The sequence below is a fragment of the Crinia signifera genome, chromosome 9 (genome assembly GCF_055691185.1).
Source record: "Crinia signifera chromosome 9, ASM5569118v1, whole genome shotgun sequence".
NCBI classification, from domain to species: Eukaryota; Metazoa; Chordata; class Amphibia; order Anura; family Myobatrachidae; genus Crinia; species Crinia signifera.
The window spans coordinates 15,369,643-15,382,406 of NC_139225.1; the positions used below are offsets into that span (position 1 = coordinate 15,369,643).

Here is a 12,764-nt window from a genome sequence, read left to right on the forward strand (position 1 = left end):
CAACACATGTAAATGTTGACATAAGTGTGGCACTTCATTGGTGTCCATTTCGACACATGAGAATGAATATGAAAACATTGAAAAAGTGAAAAATAAATCTTGTCAACCTTTTTCATTGTCGACCATAGCCATGTCAGTGTTTTGCATGTGCCATTTAATCGTGGGGATGCCGTGAATGGGGGGGGGGGGGGAGGAGGAGGGAGGGAGGTGCATACCCAACATGACCCTCTCCTGGAGGGACACATTGCTCTGTTTCTGGACTTTCTTCTTAATTTATGGATTACCATCACCTGTGCTTAAACACCTTTCTTATCAATTACCCTGTTTAAAACAGGTGATGACAATCATAAATTAAGATGGAAGTCCACAACCCAGCGTTACAGCTCCAGACACACTTTGAGTGACAGATGTAGCCAAATATATAAGAGATGTCCGGTATGGAGAAGTGCGCAGCTTCTCTCAGAGTGCAGGAAGCATCTAAAGGCTGTAGGTCTGGCATATTTACTGCCCCTCGTACAGCGTTTACACCCCTGTCCTGGTCCCTGCCACCCCTATCCTGGCCCCTGGGTGCCCCATCATGGTCCCTGCCCCCTCGTATGGCTCTTGCATCCCTGTCCACCCCTGTGTTGGCCCTCGGTGCTCCTTTTCTGCTCCCTGGCCCCCGGTGCCCCTGTCCTTGTTCCTGCTGCCCCTATCCTGGCCCTCAATGCTGCCGTCTTGGCCCCCAGTGCCCCCTGTCTTATAATAATGGATAAACAGCAGCACACAGAGGACATGTCCTATTTCTCTCCTATTAGACATTATTATAGATCTGGACTGAGGACGGGCCTGGTCCCCCGCTGCCCCCGTCCTGGACCCCCGGTACTCCCATCCAGGTCCCCCGTTGCCCCTGTCCTGGTGCCCCCGTCCTGGTCCCCCCGGTACCCCCTGTCTTATAATATCGGATAAGCAGCAGCACACAGAGGACATGTCCTATTTCTCTCCTATCAGGTGTTATTTAGGCTAAGGACGGACCCTGGCCCCCCGGTGCCCCTTTCCTGACACCCCCGTCCTGGTCCCCCGGTGTCCCCGTCCAGGTCCCCCGGTACTCCTGTCTTATAATAATGGACCAGCAGCAGCACACAGAGAACATGTCCTATTTCTCTCCTATCAGACGTTATTATATACAGTATCTGTGCTGAGGACGGACCCCGCGGCTGTTCCTGTGAGGAGCAGGATGTAGTGACATTACCCCAGATACTCATCTCCTCCCTCCCCGGATAATGTACCTCACTCACTGACTTCAGTCAGCGGTGTCACCTTGCATAACCCTGGTGCCTCCATTATATCATCCATAGTGTTCCAACAAAGGAGCCTGTGACAATGACTAGGCCAAAGGGAGGGGATATTGAGCCTCTATGTTACATAACACTGCAGTCGGGGTAACACTGGGATTGCGATGCTGACCTGGTAACATGCTGCTATATGCTCATCTTTACATGAACTACTGGGAAGGGCAGAAGTTCCTGATGCACTGATCAAGTGACTGTTGGGGACCAATGTGCTTTTGGCAGGTTGATGATGCCACAGGAGTGCGCTGAGCCAGTGCCAGTACAGATGCCCATAGTGGCAATGATGCCACAGGAGTGCGCTGAGCCAGTGCCAGTACAGATACCCATAGTGGCCATGATGCAGATACTACACAGCTGTAACACAGTACACTTAACATGAGATCTTTTTTTTTTTTTGGGGGGGGGGGGGGGTGTCATTATAGTGAGTGCCAGGAGGTCTTGGGGGGAGGGGGTGGCACTATAGCGAGTGCCAGGAGGTCTGGGGGGGGGGGGGGGGGAGGCAGGCAGTATAGCAAGTGCCAGGAGTTCTTGGTGGGGTAGGGCAGTATAGCAATTGCCCGCTCTGTCCCTGGCAGCCTATGTGCCTCACACCTGTCTGTGTTATAGGATGGAGGCCTCCTGCTTGGAGCTGGCACTGGAGGGGGAGCGACTCTGCAAGGCCGGAGATTTTAAAGCTGGCGCCACGTTCTTTGAAGCTGCCGTCCAGGTTGGTACAGAAGATCTGAAGACTCTCAGCGCCATCTACAGCCAGCTGGGCAATGCCTACTTCTACCTGAAGGAATACGCCAAAGCACTGGAATACCACAAGCATGACCTGATGCTCGCCAGGTGAGAACAGAACTGAGGGCAGATGCCGCCGGTGATAATACAGAACAGCTGGCAGCACCTGTGCCAGGCTGATTCTCGGTAGCTCTCTCTGGCAGTTGGCTAAGGCTGGGGGTTATTATGGTAGGCAGCCTGTGGGGCTCTGAGGATGCTGTGATCTATGTATGTAGTTTGTTATCTAAGCCTGGAACCCATGTGCCACACACCTGTACTTCTGCTGTGCAATAGTATTGTGCTGCAGTGTGCCCAGTATTACACTTTACACTGACACATGATGATGCATTCCATGATCAGGGGCCATAATGCTGGCTAATGTTCGTAACAGTAGCACGGCGCGACCCAATACCAGCGGCACACCATGACCCAATACCAGCGGCACGCCACAACCCAATACCAGTGGAACGCCGCAACCCATATGAGTGAGTGTATGGCAGGGGTTGGAGAGGCCATCTTGGCAAGCTCACGTGAGGTTCTGGTAGGCGGGTTCTAATGTATGGGGGAGCAGTGAGATAAAGGTTTGCCCAGGGTGCCGAAAAATCTTTCACCGTCCCTGCGCAGACTGGGCGCGGCAGTAGAGATTCAGACGCTATGTTTTGCTGGCAGTCCCCGTTACCTTCCACTTCCTGTCTATCACTGCGGTTATGTCCTCACTGTGAGCGGATGTACAAATCTGAATCAGGCCTAGAATCCCGAGTTACCTTGCCGCAGCGCCTGTGATAACTCATATATGTGAATATGGCGACTATTTAGCAGGTTATTGGTGGTGGCAGTACCCGCGCTCCCTGCTGCGAAAGGCACCTGTTGCATTTATCCTTTGTTGCAGGTCGATTGGAGATCGCATTGGAGAAGCCAAAGCCAGCGGGAACCTTGGGAATACCCTGAAGATCCTGGGACAGTACGATGAGGCCATTGCATGTTGTCAGCGGCACCTGGACATTTCCAGAGAGCAGGGAGACAAGGTACGAGGAGGCGAAACACGCGTCTCTTGTACTTCTGTGCCGGGGCATTATGAATCAGTTCCTGCATTCTCGAAGCCACATATTAGAACAACCAGCCTTCATGAACCACCTCAAGACTTAACTGGGCACACGTGTTTCACCAACGTAATACACATCAAATGCTTAGTTCTCTCTCCTGTTACACTTATGTTGTGTTGTAAATGCCAATGTAATATACTAGGGCCTCAATTCAGACCTGCTCGCAGTGCGGCGAGTGCCTGGAGCCCAACGAGCAGGTAGCCACCACCCCGCCGAACCCATATAGCACTGGTTGCACCCACACAGTTCTGATCGCCCCAATATAGCACCAATCACACCCACGCGACTCTTACTACCCCTACATAGCACTGGTCACACCTACATATAGTATAATGTTTCTATATATAGTATAAATGGCACTATAGTGGAAACTACTGAGGAAGAGAGGGATCTAGGTTTCACTATTTCAGGGGACTTAAAGGCAAGTAGGCAATGTAAGAAAGCAATGAAGAAGGCAAGTCAGATGCTTGGTTGCATAGGGAGAGGTATCAGCAGTAGAAAGAAAGAAGTAATAATGCCACTGTACAGGTCATTGGTACGACCTCATCTAGAGTATTGTGTTCAGTTCTGGAGGCCATATCTCCAGATGGATATAAATACATGAGAGACTGTACAAAGAAGGGTAACTAAATTGGCGCATGGCCTACATCACAATATAGCAAGGGCTTTAACAAGGTACAGGTGGGAGACATTCTTCACAGGAAGAGGAGCCGCAGAACACGGGGACATGCACTGACACTAGAGGGAGGAAGATTCAGGGGAAATCTGAGGAAGAATTACTTCACAGAAAGAGTAGTAGATAAGTGGAATAGCCGCCCATCAGAGGTGGTAGAGGCAAATACAGTAGTACAATTTATACATGCTTGGGATAGGCATATAGATATCCTTACAAATAAATAAGGATCAAATATGGTTTGAGGTAACATGTTTAATAGAGGGGCAGACTAGATGGGCCAAGTGGTTCTTCTATGCCGTCACATTCTATGTTTCTATGCGGTTCTGACCGCTCCCACATAGCAATGGTCACACCCACGCAGTTCTTATTGCCCCCACATGGCATTGGTCACACCCATGCGGTTCTGACCCCACCCACAAGGCACTGGCCACCCCCCTTTTCTGTATAGTCTCTTTGAACTTTAGCCCCATGTGGCCTTTACTGTATCCCTGGTCAGAATCACAAAATAGATATATTCTCTTATATAAAGTTACAAAGTTACAATTGGGCGTCTTTCTAGTTTTGTGTTGTCAGGATCTGCCTCTGGGCAGCAGAAATATTACCACGCGCTGTGACCAGCGTAGTGATACGTGGCAGGCCCAGGTAGTGGCCAACGATACACCTTCTATATCAGTGTTACTGATTGTCTGATGCCCTGTTCCCAGGTGGGCGAGGCACGGGCACTGTACAATGCCGGCAATGTCTTCCATGCCAGGGGGAAGCAGCTGTCCTGGAGCATGCCACAGATCCCGGGAGACCTGTCGGAAGAAGTCAAGGAAACCCTGGTGAAGGCCACCGACTACTATGAGTGAGTACCCCATTACCTTGTGCACAGAAGCCGCTTACAGCACCGTACTCACTGTCACACTACGGGCACTGAGCACACGCCGGGCGTATAGGGCTGCAGATCACATGGCATGTAGGCCCAAACCCAGAGAACCAGATATGTGTTACTGCTGCATTGTTACCACCCGTCGGGGATATGGGATCGGAGGGAAGGATTGAGACCCCCATAAGATCTCCCTGCGGAGGTTGGGATGTTCCTATTGGGTGGTATATTACAGAACATTCCATCCCGTTCCCCTACGTGTGGCAAGGCGTGACACTAATTGGGAGACATTGCTGGGTCGGGTTCTGCGCTCTCATGGTCACATATCCACCGCCATCTCTGTTACAGGAGGAATCTGGCGCTGGTAAAAGAACTGGGTGACCGCGCGGCACAGGGCCGGGCTTATGGAAATCTGGGTAACACTCACTACCTCCTGGGTAACTTCAATGAGGCCATCGTGTTCCACAAAGAGGTGAGCGCAGAGCGTGGTACCAAGTGTACTGACTGAATGGCATGTGTGGTGCCACGTGTATTTACTGATGAGTGCCTTCTAATGGGCACAGATATTCCTGATAGGAGACTGCCTGCGTACGGTTATTCCCCGGTGTGATCCTCACCCACATGTGTCACTGATAGGAGACTGCCTGCGTACGGTTATCCCCCGGTGTGATCCTCACCTGTGTATGTCACTGATAGGAGACCGCCTGTGTACGGTTATCCCCCGGTGTGACCCTCACCCACATATGTCACTGATAGGAGACTGCCTGTGTATGGTTATCCCCCGGTGTGATCCTCACCCGCATGTGTCACTGATAGGAGACCGCCTGCCTACGGTTATCCCCCGGTGTGATCCTCACCTGTGTATGTCACTGATAGGAGACTGCCTGTGTACGGTTATACCCCGGTGTGATCCTCACCCGTCGGTGTCACTGATAGGAGACCGCCTGCGTACGGTTATCCCCCGGTGTGATCCTCACCTGTGTATGTCACTGATAGGAGACTGCCTGTGTACGGTTATACCCCGGTGTGATACTCACCTGTGTATGTCACTGATAGGAGACCGCCTGTGTACGGTTATCCCCCGGTGTGATCCTCACCTGTGTATGTCACTGATAGGAGACCTCCTGTGTACGGTTATCCCCCGGTGTGATCCTCACCTGTGTATGTCACTGATAGGCGACTGCCTGTGTACGGTTATCCCCCGGTGTGATCCTCACCTGTGTATGTCACTGATAGGAGACCGCCTGTGTACGGTTATCCCCCGGTGTGATCCTCACCTGTGTATGTCACTGATAGGAGACCGCCTGTGTACGGTTATCCCCCGGCGTGATCCTCACCTGTGTATGTCACTGATAGGAAACGGCCTGCATACGGTTATCCCCCGGTGTGATCCTCACCTGTGTGTGTCACTGATAGGAGACCTCCTGTGTACGGTTATACCCCGGTGTGATCCTCACCTGTGTATGACACTGATAGGAGACTGCCTGTGTACGGTTATCCCCCGGTGTGATCCTCACCTGTGTATGTCACTGATAGGAGACTGCCTGCGTACGGTTATCCCCCGGTGTGATCCTCACCCGCATGTGTCACTGATAGGAGACTGCCTGCGTACGGTTATCCCCCGGTGTGATCCTCACCCGCATGTGTCACTGATAGGAGACCTCCTGTGTACGGTTATCCCCCGGTGTGATCCTCACCTGTGTATGTTACTGATAGGAGACCTCCTGTGTACGGTTATCCCCCGGTGTGATCCTCACCTGTGTATGTCACTGATAGGAGACCGCCTGTGTACGGTTATCCCCCGGTGTGATCCTCACCTGTGTATGTCACTGATAGGAGACTGCCTGCGTACGGTTATCCCCCGGTGTGATCCTCACCTGTGTATGTCACTGATAGGAGACCGTCTGTGTACGGTTATACCCCGGTGTGATCCTCACCTGCATGTGTCACTGATAGGAGACCGCCTGCGTACGGTTATCCCCCGGTGTGATCCTCACCCGTCGGTGTCACCCTTCTCTCCCCTACAGAGACTGGCTATAGCGAAGGAGTTTGGAGACAAGGCTGCGGAGAGACGGGCGTACAGCAACCTGGGCAACGCTCACATATTCCTGGGCAGGTTCGATACCTCAGCTGATTACTACAAGTAAGTGACACCTCAGACAATGGGGGTTATTCAGGTTGGTTTGCAAAAGCAAACTCCGCCTCTAATGGACAAAACCTTGCTGCGCTGCAGGGGGGCAGATGTAACATGTGCAGAGAGAGTTCTATTTGGGTGGGGTGTGTTCAAATTGATATCTATATTGCAGTGTAGGAATAAAGCAGCCAGTATTTACTCTGCACAGAAACAAAATAACTCCCCCAAATCTAACTCTCTCTGCACATGTTACTTCTGCCCCACCTGCAGTGCACATGGCTTTGCTCATTAAAGAAGGTGTTTGCTTTTGCAAACTAACCAGAATCTCCACCATTGTGCGTTACTGTTAGTGTCCTCCAGATGGCGCTGCTCTCCCACATTCCTAGTGGTACACATGTACATCTGACTATACACAGGTACGCTCTGCCTATACGCTGCCTATACATGTGTACAGATATGTTGGTATGTATGCAGGATATATATATATAAGGCTGGTATGTATGCAGGATATATATATATATATATAAGGCTGGTATGTATGCAGGATATATATAAGGCAGCCCATATATAAGGATGGGCTGGAATGGATACACCGGGTGGATGAACCTTATTTATGTGGAGGCCACAGTCGCCCTGCACCAGTATTATAGACCGGACGCTGGTGCAATGCTGACCACACAGCATGACGTTCCTACAGTCGGCATATACAGAACATTGGGGCAGATGTATTAAGCCTTAATAAGAGATAAATGCAAGGGTGATAAAGAGAGATAACCGTCCAACCAATCTCCTGCTAACTGCCATGTTACAGGCAGTAAAGTCAGTAAGGAGCTGATTGGCTGGATGTTTTTCTCTCCTTATCACACTTGGATTTATCTCTTGTTTAGGCTTAATACATCTGCCCCAATATGTGCACCGCTAAGCACCATAGACACGGGTGGCAGTTAGAACCGGAGCTAATCCCACACCTGTCCTGTCCTGGACGTAGGAGACTTTACTCTATTTACTAAAATGTCAGTTTACAGAAGTGGCGATAGATTCTTCTTCTCATTCATCCAGCATCTTCTAGAACACGGGTTCTCAAACTCGGTCCTCATGACCCCACACAGTTCACGTTTTCCAGGTCACCCGACAGGTGCACTCATTACTCAATGACACATTTTAAAAGATCCACAGGTGGAGGTAATTATTTCACTTGATTCTCTGGGTAGACCTGGAAAACATGCACTGTGTGGGGTCCCGAGGACCGACTTTGAGAACCTGTGTCAGCGGTTACTGGAAGGGGCCGTATATTACAGAATGTTGTTCGGCGTCGTTTAGGAGTCAGCCGCAAATCCCCCCATTCCTGGCAGCAGCCGCACCCCACCCATAGGTGTCTATAGGGGGATGCTATGTTTCCAGATCTACTAACTTCCGAGGCAAGCCTGTGGGCTACACAGCACGATTACGCCAGGAGAAGGATCTCCAGGAACCCTCCACATGGGGGCAGCATTGCATCACTCACACCATAAGGATGGTCTATGGCACCTATAGTACTGCATAAGTGGGCAGCACGGACGGTGTAGTGGTTAGCATTACTGCCTCACAGCACTGAGGTCATGGGTTCGATTCTCACCATGCCTCTAACTGTGCGGAGTTTGTATATTCTCCCCGTGCTTGCGTGGGTTTCCTCTGGGTACTCCGGTTTCCTCCCACAGTTCAAATATATACTGATAGGCCAATTGGATCCTAAAGAAAATTAACCCTAGAATGTATGTGTGCGTGTATATGTGGTAGGATATATAGATTGTAAGCTCCACTGGGGCAGAGACTGATGTGAATGTTCTCTGTACAGCGCTGCAGAATATGTGTGCGCTATATAAGAAACTGTTAATAAATAAAAATTAAATAAGCCAATAAGGCCTCTTCCCTCTCCCTTAGCTGTCTGTCAGTCACTGATAGTCTGCTGCAACCCTGCTCCTGACATCACAGAAAGGTGCTGCACATATCAAACCGCCAGCCAGACCCGAATGATGGATAGTATGCAGAACTAGGTGTATCAGGAGATGCTCTTTTATACCCATTATAGTACAGAAGGCTCTGTATCACCACCTAGTGGTCAGATCCCTGTAGCACTGACCTGCATGTTCTCTTCTCCCCAGGAAGACCCTACAGCTCTCCCGGCAGCTGAAGGATCAGGCAGTGGAAGCGCAGGCCTGCTATAGTCTGGGGAACACGTACACACTGCTCCAGGACTATGAGCGAGCCATAGAGTATCATCTCAAGCATCTGTCCATAGCGCAGGAGCTTGGGGACAGGTAAGTGGCAGCTCCGCAGCGAGGATACAGCGCTACCATGTGGTGGTGCTAGGGCAGTGATGATCTCACCGCGGGTACTGCCACAGCAGGGTATCTCCCCAGCTTCCTCTTTTGCTGTAATACATTCCCCCACTTGCCTAATGCTAGGTACACACCAGGACGACTAGGGCCCGATCAGCACAATCTAGATCCAATTCCGATCAATCGGATGTAGATTGTGTGCTGATTGGGCCCTTTTCTGACCTGGTCGGGAGCGATTCCGATCCGATGCGCGGTCCCGCGGGTCGGTCGGTCGTTATTGAGATCCTACCTGCTGCAGGTAGGATCTCAATGACGACCATAGAACCGGGTGCGGGTCGCCATCGGATCGGACCCGCTCACGGTGCACATCGTGAGCGGGTCGTGCCCTCCCGCGTCATCGTGAGCGGGTCGGACGAGACACTGACGACCCGCTCACGATGTGCATCGTGAGCGGGTCGTCCTGGTGTGTACCCCGCATTACTTCTCCTGGAGCCGCAGCTGTTCAGCCACAAGAGGGAGCTGTGAGATCAGATATTCAGATCACAAGGGAATCCAGAGCAGGCATGGACACAGATCTAATAGAACTACAAATCCCAGCATGTCCTGCTTCGGCCATCACACACCAAGCAATAGATTTTTATTACACTCATTTTACAGGTTTGAATAATTTCAGGTTCAGTCGGATCTTTATTTAAAAAAATAAATCTATGTTATTGTCCTTCCCTGAGCATGTAATAATACAGACGTGGCAGAATAAGCCAGTAAGAGCTGACAGCACAGAGCCCCCTGCAGGGCTGATCTCTGCCCTCACCCTGAGCCCCCCCAGACATCTCTGCTGTGATGGTTCCATGGACTAAGGCAGTATGACTCCGATGTCACTGACGTCTGTCACACGCCTACAGCAGCTCTTCAGGACAGATGTGCATTATTTAGGCTGAGATATCTATGTGAGGCGTAGGAATACGTGATCGGGCGCAGTGCGCTGGTGTCTGTCACACGGCTGAGATATCTATGTGAGGCGTAGGAATACGTGATCGGGCGCAGTGCTCTGGTGTCTGTCACACGGCTGAGATATCTATGTGAGGCGTAGGAATACCTGATCAGGCGCGGTGCGCTGGTGTCTGTCACACGCCTACAACAGCTCTTCAGGACAGATGTGCATTATTTAGGCTGAGATATCTATGTGAGGCGTAGGAATAACTGATCGGGCGCAGTGCGCTGGTGTCTGTCACACGGCTGAGATATCTATGTGAGGCGTAGGAATACGTGATCGGGCGCAGTGCTCTGGTGTCTGTCACACGGCTGAGATATCTATGTGAGGCGTAGGAATACCTGATCGGGCGCAGTGCGCTGGTGTCTGTCACACGGCTGAGATATCTATGTGAGGCGTAGGAATACCTGATCGGGCGCAGTGCGCTGGTGTCTGTCACACGCCTACAGCAGCTCTGCAGTCCGGATGTGCATTATTTAGGCTGAGATATCTATGTGAGGTGTAGGAATACGTGATCGGGCGCAGTGCTCTGGTGTCTGTCACACGGCTGAGATATCTATGTGAGGCGTAGGAATACGTGATCGGGCGCAGTGCGCTGGTGTCTGTCACACGGCTGAGATATCTATGTGAGGCATAGGAATACGTGATCGGGCGCAGTGCGCTGGTGTCTGTCACACGGCTGAGATATCTATGTGAGGCGTAGGAATACGTGATCGGGCACGGTGAGCTGGTGTCTGTCACACGCCTACAGCAGCTCTGCAGAACCGATGTGCATTATTTAGGCTGAGATATCTATGTGAGGCGTAGGAATACGTGATCGGGCGCGGTGCGCTGGTGTCTGTCACACGGCTGAGATATCTATGTGAGGCGTAGGAATACGTGATCGGGCGCGGTGAGCTGGTGTCTGTCACGCGCCTACAGCAGCTCTGCAGGACCGATGTGCATTATTTAGGCTGAGATATCTATGCAACATTAAATATGTATCCGCAGTATTACATCTATAACCATCATATATTGTGAACTGTCATGAGCAGGGCCCTCTACTCTCATTGTTCATCCAAAGTTTTGCAATAAAGTTGTCTCTTTAACTGACACACCTTGCTTTGCATTTTGTACTGTTTGCTACTGTTTTCCTCCACTCTGTGTAGATGAAATGGGTCTAAAGGTGCCCATACACGGAGCATTTTTGCGATGCGATATCCCGCGCACATCCCATCGCACTGTTCAAAAAGTATGTGCTGCACATACTTTTTGAACTAGCTTCGGATCTTATTGCACGCAAAACGCATGCGATTATCGCGTGTATGGGCACCTTAAGTGTCCCTGTAAGTGGTCTGATCTGACCCCGCTCTCCGGTTTTGTTTGCAGGGTAGGTGAGGGACGGGCGTCCTGGAGTCTCGGGAATGCCTATGTGTCTTTGGGAAATCATGAGGAAGCTCTGCGGTACGCCAGGAAGCACATGGACATCTCATGTGAGGTAGGACACAGCCGTGGGCAGGGTGTTACGCCCTTTCTTCCATCTCCTCGTTATGTTTATACAGAATAAAGCTGTCGCCCTCGTTATTACCTTCTGCACGTTCTATCAGTCACATTCGTTCCTCTGCCAGTGAGCTTACAATCTATTATCCCTACCCGAGACATCCACCACACCCATCTAGTCTGCTTGTATTCTAAGGCAATATAACTACCAGCAGTGCTCATGGTAGCCCCCTGCATCTTTCACAACACGTGCAGTTCTCTTTCCCTACCTAGGGTTTCAATTCTAGCATAGTGCAGTCTGCATATCAGTGCTGTACTACAGACTGCACTGTACTAGAAGCACCGCAGCAGAGGAGAGGAACTGCATGGGTTTTGAAATATGCAGGGTGCTACAATGGGCATTAGACCAGTAAGCCTTTTGGGTTTATACCCAGCATTGGCGGGCAGCTCAGTAAGAGTGCTGGAAATGTTCAGGAATACTTCTTTATCCAATACGAGGCACAGCTGTATATTTCAGCAATGGTGTAACATAGGCTCTGGGGCGAGAGGAGGCCTAGCTCTGCCACCGGGGTGGGTGGCTGGATCAATTTGGGGACTGTGGTGGCACATAGGCTGATTGGTCCAGCATGTACAATTATATAGTTACAGCATATTCCTCTGTGACTGGGCCACTTATTATATATATAAAGGGGTGGCACTCCCCCAGTGGAGTAACAGGGCCCCATTCTCGGTATGGACATAGGAGATGCCAGTGCCAGCCCACAGAGTAATGTGGCTGTGCTTCCTGCAGTGTAGTGATAGCAGTGCCAGGGTAGGTAAACAATGAGGGCAGAGGTATAACCCACTAACCATGCCTGCCATGTGTGGGCACCCCCTGTGATTCATTATACTGGTACAGTATAAGGGTGGCGTGTGCCATCGTCACCAGGAACCCGCGGCCTTGCCAGGGGTATACCTGCCCTGTTTGTTTGCTTTACGTGCAGTAAATTATAAAGTGTCAGGTCGGAGAAAGGCTGTAATATGAGAATAACCCAGTGTAACCTGGGTGACTCCGCCTCACTGTGCATGGCTAGAACTGCTGGTACTTGTAGTTCCGTCAGCCAGG

At 50.9% G+C, this 12,764-nt stretch overlaps 1 protein-coding gene across 5 annotated transcripts in view; it reads left to right on the forward strand.

Moving 5' to 3' along the window:
- GPSM1 (G protein signaling modulator 1) overlaps positions 1-12,764 on the forward strand; it is a 145,936-nt gene that overhangs the window by 58,246 nt on the left and 74,926 nt on the right. For all 5 annotated transcript variants that reach the window (XM_083161132.1, XM_083161131.1, XM_083161130.1 and 2 more), the window contains 7 exons: positions 1,938-2,159; positions 2,980-3,115; positions 4,574-4,716; positions 5,086-5,209; positions 6,765-6,880; positions 9,013-9,168; positions 11,549-11,657. In XM_083161132.1, the coding sequence (XP_083017258.1) occupies positions 1,938-2,159; positions 2,980-3,115; positions 4,574-4,716; positions 5,086-5,209; positions 6,765-6,880; positions 9,013-9,168; positions 11,549-11,657 (1,006 nt within the window). The remainder of the gene's footprint in view (positions 1-1,937; positions 2,160-2,979; positions 3,116-4,573; positions 4,717-5,085; positions 5,210-6,764; positions 6,881-9,012; positions 9,169-11,548; positions 11,658-12,764) is intronic.